The following is a 20,705-nucleotide window of genomic DNA, read 5'->3' as shown; positions in this document are numbered from 1 at the left end:
TAGTGTATGGGGACAGCAGCCATTCCACCAGAGGAAGGTAAGTAGGAGATATCTGTGATACTAGTGTATGGGGACAGCGGGCCATTCCGCAAACAGAAGGTAAGTAGGAGATATCTGTGATACTAGTGTATGGGGACAGCGGGCCATTCCGCAAACAGAAGGTAAGTAGGAGATATCTGTGATACTAGTGTATGGGGACAGCGGGCCATTCCGCAAACAGAAAGTAAGTAGGAGATATCTGTGATACTAGTGTATGGGGACAGCAGGCCATTCCGCAAACAGAAGGTAAGTAGGAGATATCTGTGATACTAGTGTATGGGGACAGCAGCCATTCCACCAGAGGAAGGTAAGCAGGAGATATCTGTGATACTAGTGTATGGGGACAGCAGCCATTCCACCAGAGGAAGGTAAGCAGGATATATCTGTGATACTAGTGTATGGGGACAGCGGGCCATTCCGGGAGTGGAAGGTAAGCAGGAGATATCTGTGATACTAGTGTATGGGGACAGTGGGTCATTCCGGGAGAGGAAGGTAAGCAGGAGATATCTGTGATACTAGTGTATGGGGACAGCGGGCCATTCCACAAACAGAAGGTAAGTAGGAGATATCTGTGATACTAGTGTATGGGGTGTATATCTGTGATATCTCCGGCTTCACCTTCTTAATGAATGGCCCGAATACTTAATTGACACAATTGCAGGTGAAAATATGCTTTTTCACCTGCTTTTGTGACAATTAAGTGATGATGAATAGGCCCCTAAATACAAATGGTAACATGGTACACTACTGCATATGTTCTCTACTGCTTATAACGGAAGAGACAGGAGCATCCAGGAAACCAGTTATTTTATGCTGCTGGAGTGTTAAGCAAATTAACATTACCGAAGACTTTGGGACTCATCCTGTACTGTAAGAGTAGTGAACAAAATATAGCAAAGTTGGTCATTAAGTGTTTCTAGATTTATATCTGTCATTAATGGCCTGTGGTACATCTTTGTTCAGTTAAATGTTCATATCTTCATGTATAAATTGGTGCACTTTACATTTCCATGTAATATTTTAATGTATGAATTAACTAATTTGTTCACTTCCCTATAAAAGTGATAAAATATCTTTAAAAGTGAGTATGTACTTAATCCAGAAAACGGTATGAAGCAGCGAAGATCAAAGGTCCTAAGTAAGACGGTAATGGGTTGTAATGACCAAAGTATATAGTGCATGTAACTCCCAGCAATACACACTATACTGATATAATAGGGGTTTCCCAAGTACTGTAGGTCCATACTACTTACTTATACTTGGGTGGAGGCACTGATCTAAAGGAGGTACACCACTTAGTGGGAGGTACAGAGTGGGTACATTAGACTACATGGAGTAAGTAACCTGGTGCCCCTGTTAGAGAGTAAAGGGGGGTTTACACAATGACGTAATCGTGCAGTTGTTTTCAGATCTTGTAGTGGATACCCCCCTTAAGAGAACATGTACACATGCAGTGCAGCTTCCGCATGTTTGTCCCCACACCCTGTCTGCTGCTATGGAAATCACAGAACCTTTTACAGGGAAAAGTATTTTATTGTTTATATAAAGCATTTTCTTCTAAGATAAAGATTAAACAAATATATACAGTCAGGTGCATAAATATTGGGAGATTGACAGAATTTTCATATATTGGCATCTATTCACCACCACAATGGCTTTGAAATGAAACAAACAAGATGTGCTTTAACTGCAGACTTTCAGATTTAATTTGAGGGTAATTACATCCAAATCAGGTGAACGGTGTAGGAATTACAACGGTTTCTATATGTGCCTCCCACTTTTTAAGGGGCCAAAAGTAATGGGACTATCAACTCAAAAGCTATTTCATGGACAGGTGTGGGCTACGCTCTCGTTATTTCATTATCAATTAAACAGGTAAAAGGTCTGGAGTTGATTCTAGGTGTGACATTTGCATTTGGAATCAGTTGCTGTCGACTCTCAATATGAGATCCAAAGAGCTGTCACTATCAGTGAAGCAAGCCATCATTAGGCTGAAAAATCAAAACAAACCCATCAGAGAGATGGCAAAAACTTTAGGTGTGGCCAAATCAGCTATTTGGAACATTCTTAAAAAGAAAGAACACACCAGAGAGCTCAGCAACACCAAAAGACCCGGAAGACCACGGAAAACAACTGTGGTGGATGACAGAAGAATTATTTCCCTGGTGAAGAACAACCCCTTCACAACAGTTGGCCAAATCAAGAACACTCTCCAGGAGGTAGGTGTATATGTGTCAAAGTCAACAATCAAGAGAAGACTTCACAAGAGTGAATATAGAGGGTTCACCACAAGATGTAAACCATTGGTGAGCCTCAAAAACAGGAAGACCAGATTAGAGTTTGCCAAACAACATCTAAAAAAGCCATTACAGTTCTGGAACAACATCCTATGGACAGATGAGACAAATATCAACTTGTACCAGAGTGATGGGAAGAGAAGAGTATGGAGAAGGAAAGGAACTGCTCATGATCCAAAACATACCACCTCATCAGTGAAGCATGGTGGTGGTAGTGTCATGGCGTGGGCATGTATGGCTGCCAATGGAACTGGTTCCCTTGTATTTGTTGATGATGTGACTGCTGACAAAAGCAGCAGAATTAATTCTGAAGTGTTTCTGGCAATATTATATGCTCATATTCAGTCAAATGCTTCAGAACTCATTGGACGGCGCTTCACAGTGCAGATGGACAATGACCCGAAGTATACTGCAAAAGCAACCAAAGAGTTTTTTAAGGCTAAAAAGTGGAATGTTATGCAATGGCCAAGTCAATCCCCTGACCTGAATCCGATTGAGCATGCATTTCACTTGATGAAGACAAAACTGAAGGGAAAATGCCCCAAGAACAAGCAGGAACTGAAGACATTTGCAGTAGAGGCTTGGCAGAGCATCACCAGGGATGAAACCCAGCGTCTGGTGATGTCTATGCGTTCCAGACTTCAGGCTGTAATTTCCTGCAAAGGATTTGCAACAAAGTATAAAAAGTGAAAGTTAGATTTAGGATTGTTTAGTTTGTCCCATTACTTTTGGCCCCTTAAAAAGTGGGAGGCACATATAGAAACCGTTGTAATTCCTACACCGTTCACCTGATTTGGATGTAATTACCCTCAAATTAAATCTGAAAGTCTGCAGTTAAAGCACATCTTGTTTGTTTCATTTCAAAGCCATTGTGGTGGTGAATAGAGGACAAAATATGAAAATTCTGTCAATGTCCCAATATTTATGCACCTGACTGTAGATTCTCTATATTATAAAAAAAATTTCTATTTTATTTATTTTTGCTGAAAGTGGAACTTCCAATAACCTGTGACTTTGTGAGCCGGCAGCAGCAGCTCATGTGTGTGCAGATACCTGTAGGACTGGCGGTACACACAGTATGATCTCTCTTATCACAGCCAACTAGTATCGACTGTAAATGCCGGATACAATGTTTTCTATGGCTGTGATAAGCAGAGAGAGACATTAGTAACGAGGACCTTTTACTGTAACAAAGTACTTTGGGGTGTAATTAGAAGGATCCATCAATGGGATATTTGTACTTACATCAGATACTATTCTCCTATTCCATGGAGGATAACAGAACACTGGGGTATAGTAAGTAGCGGGAGGAGTGTGGGCAATTTTAAAACTAGCACTTTAACTGAGGCTCTTCCCATCTATACCCCTGTTGGATGGTGATGTACATATACGGAGGATACAGGGGAGAGGCAAAACTGTCAGCAATTTAACAAAATAGAAATCAGAATAGAAATTAAAGCATAACAATATGGAGTGTGAGGGAGGATGTCCAGTGTCCCCCATGGGACCAGAGAAAAAGATTTAACGTAACTACAAAAAACCATCATCCTTGGGTAACATCATACTTAGGTTCATGGCCTCTATAGTCATCCCATTTACAAGGCACGGCAAAGCCAGGTGCCAGGAAGGGACCCTATCTTAGCGGTACTGGCCATAAGGAGGCACTCGGGAAGACACTGAGGGCCTCATTTAGTAACGAGTTTTATCACCAAAACGAGTGATAAATGTCACTGTGTATAATAATGGTGCTCCAGCCAATCAGCTCCCAACTGTCAACTATGAGAAAAATAACAGTTGGGAGCTGATTGGCTGGAGCACCATTATTATACACAGTGACATTTATCACTCGTTTTGGTGATAAACTCGTTACTAAATGGGGGCCTGAATGTAATAACCTATTGGGCAGGTCAGGGCCACTAGGATGATGTGAACAGCTTCTCTCTTTAGTTTATTAGTACCATCGGCAGTATAACTACAGGAGGATATAAAGCACAAAAGAAACAAGTTGTGTTGCACCAGGACAATACAATTAGGAAAAATATATTCTAGATTGACCCCACACTTTAATAGTTCTCTATCAGGATCATACATGGGGGTGCTACCACAGCTTCAAAGAACGTACATATTAGAAAGAAAGAAAAAAGAAACAAAAAGGGGAATCTGTATATGGTGCACAAATAATAAAATGTAACTTTTATTTTGATATTTTAAGATAAGTTATTCAAGTAATATGCAAAACAAAGCAAATTATATTAAAAGTATAGTAAGAAATGTGTCAATATTGTGAAAAACTCTTATGTAAACAAGTGTCTGTCAAGTATCTTTAAAAAAAGGTTAAATCAATTCCCTAATGTGGATGTCTCATCTCATCTAATTTTGATGAAATCTTTTATGTTGGTGTGATCTTCATAAAGGTATAACATTTATTTATAATCCAAAATATACTGGATAGTCTCCAACTAATTGGAGTTGCTGTGCAGAGATCTCATATCATATTATAGCAACATGTATTGAATTGTAACTAATTGTAACAACTATAGTTACCATTCACATGAGTATCATAGATTACAGTAAGTGCATTCAGCATACCTCAACACTTAAATATATTCCGAGTCTTTTCTCAACAGATATATAATCGCATATCAGATGTTTAATACATTTACCTAAAATCTGTTAAAGAATATAATATGAGATATGGTAAGAACTTACCCTTGTTATCTCTATTTCTACGAAGACCATAGGGTTCCACAGGATACCTTGGGGTATAGGCGATAGCGGCAGACATCCAGGCACCACAGAGTAAAATTTTCAGCCTCCCAGGATGCACTGCGGTCCTTCTCCTATACCCCGCCCTCGAGCCTCAGGCCACTCAGTTTCGTAACAAGCCATAGGCCGGAGCAGGAGCAAAAAAGAGAGAGAAGAAAGTCTGGAACACACAAGAATCACATTCTCACCAGAAGGAGATGGAGAAACCGGTGACCAGATCAAAGCCCATCTGCAGTACAGGTGCGACAGGGCGGGAGTCCTGTGGAACCCTATGGACTTCGTAGAAATAGAGATAACAAGAGTAAATTCTTACCATATCTCATATTTTCTACTTCAGGGTCCATAGGGTATCCACAGGATACCTTGGGGATGTCCCAAAGCAGTATCCTTTAAGGGTGGGGACGCTCCTGTGCTGTAAGGAGAATCCGCCGCCCGAAGGAAGCATCCTGAGAGGCGAAGGTATCAAACGCATAATACCTTACAAAAATCTGGATGACCACGTGGCTGCCAATCACCGCTGAACCGCTGAGGCACCACGTCGAGCTGCCCACGAAGGACCCACAGACCTAGTGGAAGAGCTTTAATAGAGGATGGAACAGGAAGACCTGTGAATCCATCCTGCCAAAGTTAGCGTAGTGGCAGGCCAACCCTTTTTATGGAAACCAGAAAGGACAAAACCGAGAGTCTGATTTCCTAAATGGACTGGTACAGTCAACTTAAATTCTTAGAGCCTGTACCACATCCAAAGAGGCCTCACCAGTAGACAGGACTGGGGAAGTAAAGGCAGGTACTATAAATTCCTCATTGATGTGGAAACTAGACACCACCGTAGGTAAAAAACCAGGGCAAGTGCGAAGCACTGCCCTGTTCCTAGGAAAGATGAGAAAAAGGGAGGTCTACATGACAGAGCCCCCCATTCTGAGATCCTACTGGCCGAATCAATGGCCAGAAGGAATACAGTCCTAGCCGTAAGCCATTTGAAATCCACTGAGCCCAGTGGATCAAATGGCGGTCCTCAGAGAGCCCTAAGGACCACAGCCAAATCCCAAAGAGCCACAGGTGGAACAAAGGGATGCTGAATATAATGTACACCCCGCACAAAGGTGCGGACATCAGGAAGAGTAGCAATCCTACGATGAAACCAACAGGGCAGAAACCTGCACCTTCAGGTAAGCAAGGCGAAGACCGTTATCTAAGCCCACCTGTAGGAAAGCCAACACTCTGGATATCCGGAAAACCCGAGGAGCATAGCCTCTAGGGCGACACAACTGAAAGAAAGTATGCCATACCTGATGGTAAATTCTTGCAGATAAAAGCTTCCTAGCTCTTAGCATGGACAGAGGCCCTGTTAACTATAGAGCTGGAAAAACTCCTAGACCTTAAGAGGGCAGTCTCCACCGCCACACCGTCAAGGACAGACAACCCAGGTCTGGGTATCAGCCAGGATCCTGAGACAACAGGTCCGGTCGTAGAGGCAACAGCTTCGGAGTGTTAACTGAAAGGCTCCGAAGATCTGAGTAATAGTGCCATCTGGCCCACGCTCGAGCTATCAGCAGGAGTGCGCCTCCTTCTTGTTATTACTGGAGGAAGAAGGGATAACGGAGGGACAAGGTACACAACTTGGAAGGTCCATTGGACCTACATACGTCTACCAGAAGAGTCTCATCTCTGAAAGGCTCCACTTGTTCACCAGAAGATTGAACACCTCCTGATGAAGAGGACATTTTCCTGAATGCACGTCTTGACGGCTGAGAAAGCCTGCTTTCCATCTGAGGATTCCTGAATGAACACTGCCGATGACGGCAGGAATATAGCCTTCCACCACTGTTAGTGTCGCCCGACTTCGGGAACCTCCTAGGTGGTTTACATAAGCCATCATGATGGCGTTGTCAGACTGTACCTGCACGGTATTTCCATGGAGGACCTGTCCTGCATGCTGGAGAACCTTGAATACTGCTCAGAGTTCACAGATGTTTATGGGAAGCGCAAAAACTACTGGTGTTCACCTGCCCTGGAACAAGTGTGGACCCGTCACTGCTTCCCAGCCACGGATACTGGCGTCCGTCGTCAGAAGGACTCTGTCCGCAATCCCAAAGGGGGTGCCCCTTGTTTAGGTGAGCTTTCCGCAGCCACCAGGCTAGAGAGAGTCAAACCTCCGGGGAAAGCACTATTGACTTTATCCTATGGGGCAACCCATCCCATCCGGAGAGGATCAATTTTTCTAGAGGTTCAGAGTGAAACTGGGTACTCTCCACCATGTCGAACAGCGACACCCTGGAACCCAGGAACCACATTGCCGAGTGAATAGACACTCGGCGACTCTGCAGGCAACTGCGTACCTTTGCCTGTAATGCAGAGATCTTTTCCTCAATCACAAAGATCCTCAGATGTTGGGATATGGAGCATCCTCTGTGAAGAATCAGAGAGGACCATTTCCAGTGTATCAGTCAGCCCTAACGTAGCAACACAGATATTGTCCGTTGCAGATGGCACTGAAGTATCTCAGGAGACCCTGGTAACAACAGGAGGTCGCCCGGATTGGGTAACAAGCAGACCCCCTGCATCCGCAGGTGGGCTGCCATAACTGCCATGACCCTGGTAAAACTGGAAATGCTTATCGACCACTGCAAACCTGAGGAAAAACACTGGTGTGCTAAGAAAATAGGGACATTCAGGTCGTCACCCTGAATATATCCAACGACACCACAAAATTCCCAGGCTCCATTGAATGATGGAATGTAGGGTCCCCCTCCTGAACCGAGGAACCCTTAAGAATTTGTTGAAGGATTCGAGGTTGAGGATGTCCAGGTAAGACCCATTGGGTTTCTGTACCAGAAAGAGGATGGAGTAATACCTCGTTCCTCTTTGGGGCAACGGAATAGGTACTATAACTCCTGCCTGGAGCATAGAGTGTATCACCCTCAAAAATTACAGGGCCTTGTCTTGAATTGACAGGAGACCTGTAACGAAAAACCGTCTGGGAGGCTTTTACCGGGAGAGGACATACCTTCAAGAAAATACTTCTCTTACCCCAGTGTCCATGGTGGTCAGACACCAGCACTGGGCGAACTAGAGAAGCCGGCCTCCAACTCTGGGGTCCCCCGAGAGGAGGCCCGTCCCATGAGGCTGAAGGCTTATAGTCCAACTTGGGAGTAGGAAGTCTTGTACTCCAAGCCTGTTCTTATGGTTGAGCAGATTTCCTGGCTACTGACTGTCTTGGAAAGCTATATTTCAGCCCTGGCCTCACAGGGCTGAAAAGACGAAGCCCCAGACCCCGATGGGACTGTAGCCGATGGCAGACACGCAGACGTAGCTGCTGCCTGCGGGGCCACAATTGTGTGCAGATGAGGGCCAAACAGGACCTGTCCCGTAAAAGGCAAAGCATTCCAAATGGAAACTGCGTCCGCTTTCCAAGAGCGCAACCACAGGGACCGGCGAGCCGCTACTGCTGCCGAGCCGCTACTGCTGCCAAGGAGATTCTGGAAAGGAGTAGGCTATATGTAAGACTGTCTCATTATGAACGTGGCTAAGTCTCTGAGAATTTGCCACAATCCACCTGCTCTGCTGGAGAGTCAGTGTGCAGAGATCCAGTTACCTACCCAGCGCTCCATGGCTCTGGCCCCCCAGCACACGGCCATAGCCGGCCTAGAAGCCCCTCCAGCAAGGGAATAATTGGATTTTAGATATATTTGCACCTTGCAATGTGTAACCTCCTTCAAGGAGGACCTGGAGGGCATGGGCAACGTAGCACTCCTCACTAGGCATGTAACATGAGAATCTACCCGTAAAGGTAACTCCCATTCGGAAAAATAATTATCCGCAAAGGGGTATGCAAAAGGTCAACCGTTTTTGAGGCTGGAACCGCTTACCTGGATTTTCCACGCCTCCTCTAAATGATCCACCTGACCAGATAGAGGAATTACAGTGGCAACACCCTTATCCTTAAAGAAGGCATATTTGGATTTAGCCACGGGGGATATGTAATAACCAAAGCCGCACGGACTGCCCGTATAAGGCCAGGTATATAGACTTTAGACCCAGACTACGCCTCCTCTGCACTAAGGGGCTCGTATCTGAAAAAGTCAATAATGTCACCATCATCAGACGTCATGCCCTTATTATCCTTAGCCATCTGAGACCCGAAAGGCCGTTTAGAAAGCCGAAATGGTGACTCCCCCTGTAAAACGTCCATCAGGTGCTATACCATTTGGACAATAAATTCACCCACACAGGCTCTTGCGAGACCTGGGGGGGGTGAAAAACAGGATACACTGGGGTACCATCAACTGCCCAGGGACCCCTGCATGTGATGAGACCACCACTCGCTGCGATAACCCCTATGGGGAAACGCAGGGGGCGTTGCCCACAAGGGCTGTAAGCATCTTAGCCAGCCGAGGGCGGTCCCTTTTTGTGCAGGTACAGTGACAGAAATGGGGCGTGATATACAGTATAATACAACATGCCCTCCATAATCCCTCAGTGTCTACATATCCCTCCGCTAACTGCACATTATATCAGTATATTATAGCTGGAAGAGGATATCCTCGTTCACTTTCAGACATGAGGAGTGTGAACGGAGCGTATGTGACCTCCCACACAGAAAAACCACGTTTACTGTGAGGTAATAAACACCCTGCAACACCGCACCGCAAGGGCTGTAGCAGAAGAAGAACAGGGATAGGAAAATGGCTGACAGTCAGAAGTGAAAGTACAGGCAAACAGCGCTAGCATTTAAGTCACATACAATGCACAGATAACATCCTGCATTACAAGCACTGCGATCAACTACACAGACCAAAGCCTGGTAGGAAACAGTGCTGCATACACTGACCTTAATTGAAGGAGAGGTATGCGGGGGACCCGGACCGCAATGGCACCTGTAACAGCTTCCAGCAGCGTTTGTCATTCCCAGTACATGTAGTGAGAAAATGGCCACCGAGGAGCAGAGAGGAGGCGGGCCCGGGGGAGGAGCGCTGACAGCCTGCTCAGACCGCTGTGGAATGGCACTGTGCAGCGGGGGAGACGCCAGCTGTGAGACAGGGAAGGCGTTCTCCCCTGGCCTGCTATTAACCCCTGGGACGCCGCGCTGTACCGCACATGCTGCGGTCCGCTGTCCCTGGTGGTCTAGTGGTAGGCGCAGGATCAGTACCTGGCCACACGCGCAGCCGGTCCCCAGGGAGCACCCTGCCTGGGGACCCAAAGGACTGTGTTACCGGCGCGTGCCCACCACGGGACCCCGCCGCTTACCTTGTCCCCCGTGCATCCGGCCACAGTCCAGGTAGCCGGGGTCACCGCTAGCTGTGACCCCAGCTACCTACCAACATCCCCGGATCGTTACCGGCGTTCTGGTACCGGCGGGGTGTAGGAGTGACAGCATGGACGTCAATACTGACTATCCTATGCTGGAGCACTCTAGTTGTGCAGCCACAGCTGCGAAGAAATCTTCAGGGGCCTTGAAAAGACCCCCCTCTGTACGGTGCGACTGGTCCGGCCAGGCACCGACGAAAACTGAGTGGCCTGAGGCTCGGGGGTGGGGTATAGGAGAGGGACCCCAGTGCATCCTGGGAGGCTGAAAATTAACTCTGTGGTGCCTGGATGTCTGCCGCCATCACCTATACCCCAAGGTATCCTGTGGATACCCTATGGACCCAGAAGTAGAAAGATCTCACAAGTGTGTTGTCATTCATTTCATTTTATGAGGACCCACTACTGTAATATTCACAGGTTTATTTAAAAAGAAGATGGATTTATTATAGGCAGCAAAATTGATCATCACCATGTATCTGATATAGTATATAGCCCGTGTCACTCATTCATGAGCTTAGATTCAGATGAGTGGAGGACAGTAATCTTATTCCCTCCCCTCAACCTTCATATACACTCTAATTTATCATTGTGTGCCTGCTAAATATCCATAATTGTGATTGTTCGATGAATCAATAATGTTTATTATAAAGCGCACATCACTGTCTGAATTTTAAGTGCCACTTCCACGATCACTTCTGACATGTATAGTGGCTTAGACGTCTATATACATATTACACCGCTGCAGATTCATATTATGCCTACTCCTTCCTCATTCCTCTATTGATTACAAGTGAGGGTAGTAGTAATGACATGAATTAATGATTGCGGTGAGTTACACCAGTGATACAGCTACTACCTATTGTATCCTACAACAATTAGATCAGTGAGACATGACAGACACTTGGCAAGTGCCGACGTACGTTTTGCATAAACAGCTTTTACAAGGCTACAGGAGGAAACAGGTAGATGAGAGGATAATTCCAGGAAACCGCCATGGCATCAACTAGCAATGCCCAGTGATTCCTGGTCCTGGCGCAGTAGTTCTCCAACTTGAGGATGAGGTCAACCTCCAAACTGTCTACACCTGGGATGAAAACTATTGTGAAGACCAAAACATTCTGCTCGCCAACTGCCTGATTTGAACAGTTACCCTAATGTCCTGGGCACTCCTGGTGCCCCCATGGTGGTTCAGATATGCCATGGACCATAGTTGTAGCATTGACTGATTGGATATTTGCTGCCCATCCTCATAAGGGGATTGGGGTTCAAATCCCGAAGCCGGAAGACCGGCACCAGTTAACATCCCGACAGCAGCTAAGGTAAGTACTAACTACCCTAACGCCCCCTAACCCGAACCTCCCCCCCAAGTGCCTAACCCTAACCCCCCCTGTAAGTGCATAAACCTAACCCACCCTTCCCAGCAGCCTAAACCCAAGTCTCCCGGGGGTTGCCTAACCCTAACCTCCCCCCCTGGGGTGCCTAACCCTAACCTCCCCCTTCCCCTAGCCTAACCCTACCGGGTGCCTAACCCTAAGTCCCCCCCGGGAGCCCCTAACCGTCCCCCCCATGCAGCTATCCGCGCCCGGCTTACCTTCGATCGGGAAGCCGGGCTCCCGACGTAGGTAAAATGACAGGCGTCGGGATTTCGATGCCTGTCATTAGACCCTTACCAGGATTAAACAGTCGGGATGCCAACGGTCGGCATTTAGACCGTCGGCATCGTGACTGCATACCCACATAGGAGACACTGAAGTTCCATGAATGCTTTAAATACAGCTCATTTATTTGGAGGGTGGAAATCTATGTAGTCCACAGTTCCTGGATTTTGGAGTGTAGGCTCACTGAGTCCTGTCCCAAATGGTGAATGGGCAACAGTTGCTCAGTAGAGATAATTTTCGTCAGAACCTCCAAAAATGAGAGAAAGTGCCCAATACCTGTCACCATAAATGGGGAGTTCTTATGACTTTAATAATCGAGGGGAATGATGCAGAAGAGATATACGTGTACATATGTCATAGCAGCAGTGGACAATTCAGGGAATGTAGAGAATGCCTAGGAACTGTCTACATCGCCTAAAACTGGGAAATGAAGAGCCGTTAGCTACTGCAACTGGGCATTGTGCTAATTGCTGAAACGTCTTCAAGTAAAGTGACAGTAACCAGCGCCATAGAGTAGGTAAGTATGTAGTGTGAGTGCGCAGGACTATGTAATAAAGATTAACATAGAGTGTGTGCCTTCTCTTTTTTTTTTTTTTTTTTTTCTTTACAAAGGGGGTAAAGGTGCCAGTGGGCCCTTACTGTCGGCATGGTGGCATGCCAGGGCAGGCTTGCTGAGACCTGTAGTCCCACTGTACAGAATAAAATAAATTCCTATCTTTTGTACAATTACCCCTGAACCCACTGTCACCAGGGGTGTGGAGAAGGCTGTTTGATCCTCAGGAAGGGGGACCCAATTGTATTTTTGGGGTCTTCATTTTTCGAGGATTGCCAGCCCTGGGCTGACTAGTTTGGTGCTGATTTAAATGATGGCAGTCGGACCCCATGCTATGTGTCTCCCTTCTATAGTATAAGCCCCCTGGCTGGTTCAGCCCGGTGCTGGTTACTTAAAATATGAGGGAACCCCAAAACATTTTTCCCAAAAAATTTCCAAGAGAACGGGCTCAGATGTCCATGGCTGGCTATGCTTTTGTAAAATGGTAAAAGAAACAGCCACAAATGCTCTCCTTTAATTATCCGATCAGTCAAACTTGCCAAAATGTCCTGATATTGTGCAGTGTGTGGACATTCTAGATAATATGACCATATTTCCTATGATTGTATTGTGTGTAGCGCCCCTTGAATTTGCCGCTAAATTGCCCCGATTGTCAGTTCGATCAAAAAACCACATAATATGTAGCTAGCTTAATATTCTGACTTTAAATGCAATACAGTTTGGAGTGTAATAGGTGAGTGCGGAGCATGTATGATTTTTTGTTTAAATAATGTGGTATATACCTCTGGCACCACAGACTTTTAATATATATTAATTAACCATGAGCTAATTGGTCGGCCAGGGCTATTTAATTAAAGCCCGAAGGCTGGACTTAATGCAGATTTCTTTCAGAGCCTGAGGGAGGCTCAAACAGGTTACCGTGCATTAGCCACATCATTACCATGCGAGGAAAATGGGTTGTAATTGAACAGCCTTGGACAAAAAATCCCAAGGCTACCACTAATTTTCTCGCCGGTAAATTATTGTGACTAATTGAATACAGCCCTTAGAGATGAAGCTGCAAAAGAGGCGAGGTTCACAAAAAGGTGGAGGCAACAGGGATCTTTTTGGCAGGACAGTGGTTCATTATTCATAACATGGGAAGGAGCAATTAAAAAAAACTGGCACTTGTACTTACACCAGGTCAGGCCTGTTCAGGACAAGCACAAGGTGTCACTGGGGGAATATTTATATAGACAACTGTCTATAAATGATACTCTATATCGATCAGGGGCTGGCTGGCAACTTTTGGCCTGGGGGCAGACACAAGTAAGTGGCCCGATTTCTCCACCAGCGCATTGCAATAGAGAAAAGACACATGATAATAGTCTCTGTAAGTAAGGTGTGCCTAATGTGGGTGTGCTTTAAATAATGTAGAGAGGTTTGCAGTGACAGCCAGATTAGGGAGCATCTCAGTGACTGCCATATAATGCAGAGAGGTTCGCAGGGACCATCAGATCAGGGAGTGTCGCAGTGACTGCCATATAATGCAGAGAGGTTCGCAGGGACCATCAGATCAGGGAGTGTCGCAGTGACTGCCATATAATGCAGAGAGGTTCGCAGGGACCATCAGATCAGGGAGTGTCGCAGTGACTGCCATATAATGCAGAGAGGTTCGCAGGGACCATCAGATCAGGGAGTGTCGCAGTGACTGCCATATAATGCAGAGAGGATCGCAGGGACCATCAGATCAGGGAGTGTCGCAGTGACTGCCATATAATGCAGAGAGGTTCGCAGGGACCATCAGATCAGGGAGTGTCGCAGTGACTGCCATATAATGCAGAGAGGTTCGCAGTGAACATCAGATCAGGGAGTGTCGCAGTGACTGCCATATAATGCAGGGACGTTCTCAGTGACCACCTGATCAGGGAGCGTTGTAATGGCTGCCAGATAACGCAGTAATCACCAGATTATGCAGAAATCATCAGTGACCCACATATAACACAGGTATTATGAATATACAGTAGCCCTCACACACAATAATAATACCCCCTCCACATTCACACACATTATTACATCACCCCCAGCACCGACAGTATTAAAACACCCCATCCCCCCAAAGATAAAAATAACTACAGACCCCCATTGCATAAGTATTCCAACACCCCCCACCCCCTTCCCTCTCAAATGTCATGTAAACATGTAGTCCTCCACTGGCACTTACCTGCCTGGAAGGCTGCTCTGTCTCTGGTCCCTGCGGAGCTCCAGGGTACAGGAAGAGATGACACAGACAGGATAGACTAGTGAAGGGGCGGAGACTCGTGGTGAGGGGGCGGGGTCTTCCACAGGGTCGGGAGGTGATTGATTAATATAGTCAGTGAGAGTAAGAGAGGGGGCGGGGCCTCTCAGTGAGGGGGCGGGGTCTTAGCCGGGGAGAGGAAGGAGCCCGAGGGAAGGGACAGAGGACACAGAAGTAGGTGCACAGTCCCTGCAGCGGAGCGGCCTCGGAAGCAGCGCTGCTCAGTGTGCAGCCACAAGCTACATAGGGTGACAGACAGCCCGGTAACAGGCAGAGAATGCTGCCCAGCCACTCTGATGCTGCTATAGTCGGAGCGACTGAGAGCACTTTCTGCCTGTCACCCGGCCGTCAGTCATACCTGTGCACTAGTGATACCGGCCCTCACTGAGGCAAAAGTCTACCGGCCCGGGGGGCATATGGCACCCTGCCCCCCGGCCCAGCCCGCCACTGATATCGATCCACTTGATGAAGTCCTACCGTGTTGTCTTTTTTAGAGAATACAGGCCCTGATTCAGAGCTGGACGCTCTGACCAGAGCGCTCGCTCTGAATCAGGACCCACCTCCATAATTATGGAGCGTCCTCCTGGACGCTCGTATAGCTGTGGGTCACCACCCACAGCATATACGAGCGTGCAGGATGATGGTCGCGATGGTCTTGACCATCGCGACCATCGCCACTGCGAGCCGAAGCCTGCGGTTGAGTATCTCAACCGCAAGGCCCGGAGTGATTTTGGCTCTATCAGAGCCAAAGTCACTCCCACTGACATCACTAGTGATGTCAGTGGGGCCGGCTTCTGACGGTAGGCGTTCCCTTGGGAACGCCCCCGTCTGGGAGGCACGCCCCCGGCACGCCCACCAAAGGGGGCGTGCTGTCAATCAACATCGACAGCACGCCCCCTTTGATCAGACACAACGAGCGAAGGAAAGTCCTTCGCTCGTCTCGTGCATGCGCACGACGGAGCTCCCTCCATCGTGCGCATGCGCAGTGCACACCATCGACCCACTTGCGAGCGGACAGCCGCTCGCGAGTAGGTCTGAATCAGGCCCCCAGTGCCCACTCCTCCTCGAAACAAGTTCGACCGGCTCTTGCGTTCACAACTTAGGCTGGTAGCGGCAAAATCGGAGAGACACACAGTGCGCAGTCCCCATGGAAATGAAGCTGCCAGCACTAGGCTGTGATAGGCCGGGCTGGTGATACCATACTAGGGATACCAGTAATGTGGGGTCCCCCTGTCATAATGTCACCCAGCTCCAGCCCGTTCAGCATGGGGCTAAATTGATGGCTACTGCACAATAAGCCCCAATCATAGTGGGCACTGTCATGTGGGTGACTTTAGTTTTTTTTACAGGTGAACTACAGGTTCCAGTGGGCCCTTGATGCGAGTGCATACTGGCGCTTGTAGTTCTAAAAGTGCCAACATATCCGGTCAGCAATAGATATGCTGGTGCCTGTAGTTCAACAGGTGTCAGCATACCCTAGCTCAGTGTTGGCTACCCTTGACACTCCAGCTGTTGTGGAACTATATCCCAGCATGCCCTGCCACAGTTTTAGCATGCCCTAATAGCAAAACTGTAGCAGTGCATGCTGGGTTATGTAGTTCCAAAACAGCTGGAGTGTTAAGGTTAGCCAACACTGCCCTAGCTCTTTAGACATGACTAGGCTTGCTGGGACCTGTAGTTCTCTAGCATATTAATACTGTAAATATTTTTAAAAGTGTCATCACCTCACACAGCCCCCCAGCGCTGTCAGTACTGAGCTGGTTTTCTTGAGGGGACGTATTTCTATTTTGAGCCTCATTTCACCAGGGAAGTCAGCCGGGTGCTGAATGGAGCAGGACTGGGTGATATGATGGCAGGGAGACCCCATGCTGCAGTATAGTATCACCAGCCTGGTATAGCCTGGTGCTGGTAGTGCCTATGAGCGTTAGTGCTGCCGTTTTCTATATTTATGTTACACACTTGCACTGTCCCTGCTGATGGTCATCATCATCATCATCAGTGTGCACCTCTCACTAAGGGTCATGTACCCGCATCAGATCTGCTGGTACTTTCACATCTGCCCGATACGCAAATTACATAAAACCCTGTTACTGTACTTTGCCTACATAAACCCCCCTTTAGATGCCCCCTATTTTTGGTGCTCTGGGCAACTGCCTAACGGTAGCACCGGTCATTGGTGAAGATCTCTGGATTCCAACTTGGTTCAGTTACTGGCCAAGTGATCTCAACTGTTATTCCTGTTGCCATCGCTGTCCCTCCTCTGGTGATCTGTTCTGCCCCCTAGGTGGCAGCAGATGCCACCCCGAACTCTGTGACCATAGATAACAAGTGTCCTGGATCTGTGTCCAGCAGCAACCATGAAGCCAGACAGATGTACCAGGCACGGTTTTGATCTTGGACTCGTCGTTCTTTTCTATGTCGATCAGCTATCTACCTATTTATTTTGTTTTGTTATTAGGCCTACCTTGTGTGTTGTCGATCTTTATATTGTCGGTATGCTATGTTTCGATCAGATGTAGTGTTGATCTAATGTCCGTGTCGATCTTGTGTTTGTCGATAGAGAGGTGCGGTCGATCTATGGTTTGTCGATCTATAGTAACTGTCGACCTAGATGGAGTCGATGTACGATGGTCGGTGTATGCATTGTCGAGTGAGGTGGACCCAGGGCCGGATCTACCATTACGCATGGTACGCAGCTGAGTAGGGCGCCACATAGTGGAGGGCGCCTCAGCTGCGACCATGTGGGCAGCGGGCAGACTGTGTCTCTGTGACACAGCTGCACCGCGCGTGTAGCGCTGACCGGGTGGAGTTCGGTCAGCACTACACAGTGACAAACACACAGCCGCCGGCGCCGGCAGCTATGTGTTTCTTTGGATTAGCAGCCAATGATAGTCGGTCAGACTCTCATTGGCTACTGCGCCCACTGCTCTCGCAGTTGGTAATGGGAGAGACGTTATGACGTCTCTCCCATAATGCAGAGCGGCCCGTCCAGGACTGAGGAGCGGATGGCGGTGGCCGGAACGGGGATTCAGGTAAGTGGTTTTATTTTTATTACATGTGTGTCTACTGGGGCACTGCATAGGGGGGGGATCCTCCACTGGGGGCACAACAAGGGGGGGGGCTACTACAAAGGGGGTGGCTACTACTGGGGCACTGCATAGGGGGGGGACCTCCACTGGGGGCACAACAAGGGGGGGACTACTACAAAGGGGAGACTACTACAAGGGGGTGGCTACTACTGGGGCACTGCATAGTGGGGGAACCTCCACTGGGGGCACAACAAGGGGGGCACTACTACAAAGGGGGGACTACTACAAGGGGGTGGCTACTACTGGGGCACTGCATAGGGGGGGAACCTCCACTGGGGGCACAAGGGGGGGGACTACTACAAAGGGGGTGGCTACTACTGGGGCACTGCATGGGGGGGACCTCCACTGGGAGCACAACAAGGGGGGCACTACTACAAAGGGGGGACTACTACAAGGGGTGGCTACTACTGGGGCAGTGCATAGGGGGAAACCTCCACTGGGGGCACAACAAGGGGGGGACTACTACAAAGGGGGTGGCTACTACTGGGGCACTGCATAGGGGGGGAACCTCCACTGGGGGCACAACAAGGGGGGCACTACTACAAAGGGGGGACTACTACAAGGGGGTGGCTACTACTGGGGCAGTGCATAGGGGGAAACCTCCACTGGGGGCACAACAAGGGGGGGGACTGCTACAAAGTGGGCGACTACTACAAGGGGGTGGCTACTACTGGGGGCACTGCATAGGGGGACTACTACTGGGGGCACTGCATAGGGGGGAACTACTGCTGGGGCACTATATAAGGGGCTTACTACTGGGGGCACTGCACAGGGGGGACCACTACCGGGGGCACTGTAAAAGGGGCACTGCATAGGGGGGCCCAAAAAAATATACTCGCTTACCAAAAAATTTGGGCTAGGGCCGGCCCTGGGTGGACCAAACAACCGGATACCACCAGGGACATGGCAGATAACCAGAAGAGCCCGTGCAGCACAACACTGACAGCCTTATCCAGGACAGGAATGTAAATGGTAAGGGACGGTCCTTTCTCCCCTCATTCCAGCCACACATGCAGCTACAGTTATTATGCCACTACCTCTGGTACCAAATGATCCCCACACAGCTTAGATTGTAAGCTCACATGGGCAGGACCATCTTCACCTTCCTATTTCATGTCATTGGGCCAGATTCAGAGACGGAAGCAAAGGCGATTTCTATGCAGATCGGCCATTTGTTTGCTAATACATGTGCGCAAACGCAGCACTTTACAAATGCGCCCATACAGAGGAACCACTCGCAAAGTGAGTGACAGGAAGTCACCATTTGGGGGAGGTAAGGGGGGGATGGCTAGGCAAACGCAGGCGTGTCTGACCGTTTAATCGCCGTTTCATGGGGCCGTACATAAATTAGGCATTGTGATCTCCTTTGCAGCATGAGAGCCCTCTGTGTGCCAAGAGAGCTGCCGAGTCTGCGGCTGGCCAGATTTGCCACATATGAACCATGGCTGCCTGCTGTGCATCGATGGTACCGATGTTTACACCACACGTCGTCATACGGATATGAGGAGGCAGCAGAGGGCATCGCTATGCTCGGATGTGTTTTGGACGGCATTAGTGTATTTTAGCAACTGTGATCTATTAGCGATTGTATATGCGTCTGCTGCTGAATCATGCCCATTGTATGTTATTTATTTGTATCATGATCCCCTCAGTGTGTACAGTGCTGAGTAATAAGCTGGTGCTTTATAAATACATAATAACAATAATAATAATAATAATAATAATAATAATGATAAAACCACCATGTTACACAATGACAATCCCCTACTACTAATAACATGACACACATACATATTATTATATACCTGCTCCCCCCATATACTCACCAGAGCAGACACCTGACACCCCCAGAATGAGCAGGAAGAGGGGGGACATCCTCCTGTGTGTGATATATTGGGGGGGACCTGGATCCGTAACAGAAGAAACTTCCCGGAGAGAAACTCACAAGTGTAATAATAGTGTCACCCAGTGACTCAGTAATTCTGTACACAGGGGGTGCGGTCTCTGTGCTGATTGGATGGTGTCTGGGTCTCTGACCAATAGGAAAATGAGCAGACAGATGATCAGCAGTTACCAGGCAGAGGGTGACTGAAAAGGTTAGGAAAGCTGAGAGAGAAAGTGAAAGTCAGATGTGCCAGAGACAAAACACATTTATATAGTGGTGACCATCGATGGATTTAATGCATCGATCAGAAACCATTGATGGTGGGCATTCAATAGTTTCCATATTGCACACACATGCACAAAATGTGTTTGTTTTTCAGATTCAGATTCTACCATCGATGGCTGACCATCAAAGGTGAAAACACCATCCGCCTCTGACCATCGATGGTTGATGGTAGGGTTGCCAGATCATCCCTTTAATAAGGGACACAAATTAATTACACAGATTCTGTGGCTAGCTGACTTACCATAGGTAACTGAGGGGGTCATTCAGACCCGCTTGCGAGCGAAGGTCGCTCGCAAGCGGGTCGATGTTGGGCGAATGCACATGCGCACGACAGAGGAGCTCCGTCGTGCGCATGCGCGAGACCCGGCGAGCGACAAGAAATACGTTGCTCGGGGTCTCGCACCAAAGGGGGCGTGCTGTCGATGGTGAGTGACAGCACGCCCCCTTTGGTGGGCGTGCCGGGGGCGTGGCTGCAAGACGGAGGCGTTCCCATGGGAACGCCTACCGTCTGGGTCCGGCCCCACTGACATCACTAGTGATGTCAGTGG

At 48.1% G+C, this 20,705-nt stretch overlaps 1 protein-coding gene across 2 annotated transcripts in view; it reads right to left on the bottom strand.

The window, feature by feature from the left end:
• LOC148506517 (class I histocompatibility antigen, F10 alpha chain-like) overlaps positions 1–20,705 on the bottom strand; it is a 221,024-nt gene that overhangs the window by 181,159 nt on the left and 19,160 nt on the right. The window contains exon 1 of one of the 2 annotated variants that reach the window (XM_088446650.1): positions 19,814–19,962. The exons of the other annotated variant lie outside the window; for it this stretch is intronic. Within the exon in view, the coding sequence (XP_088302776.1) occupies positions 19,814–19,862 (49 nt within the window). The 5' untranslated portion in view covers positions 19,863–19,962. Of the gene's footprint in view, positions 1–19,813; positions 19,963–20,705 lie in introns of those variants that run through there. 2 annotated transcript variants of the gene reach the window in all.

Source organism: Taudactylus pleione, unplaced genomic scaffold, assembly GCF_031769625.1.
Source record: "Taudactylus pleione unplaced genomic scaffold, aTauple2 ptg000400l, whole genome shotgun sequence".
NCBI lineage: Eukaryota > Metazoa > Chordata > Amphibia > Anura > Myobatrachidae > Taudactylus > Taudactylus pleione.
This window is presented reverse-complemented; position numbering and strand designations above follow the sequence as displayed.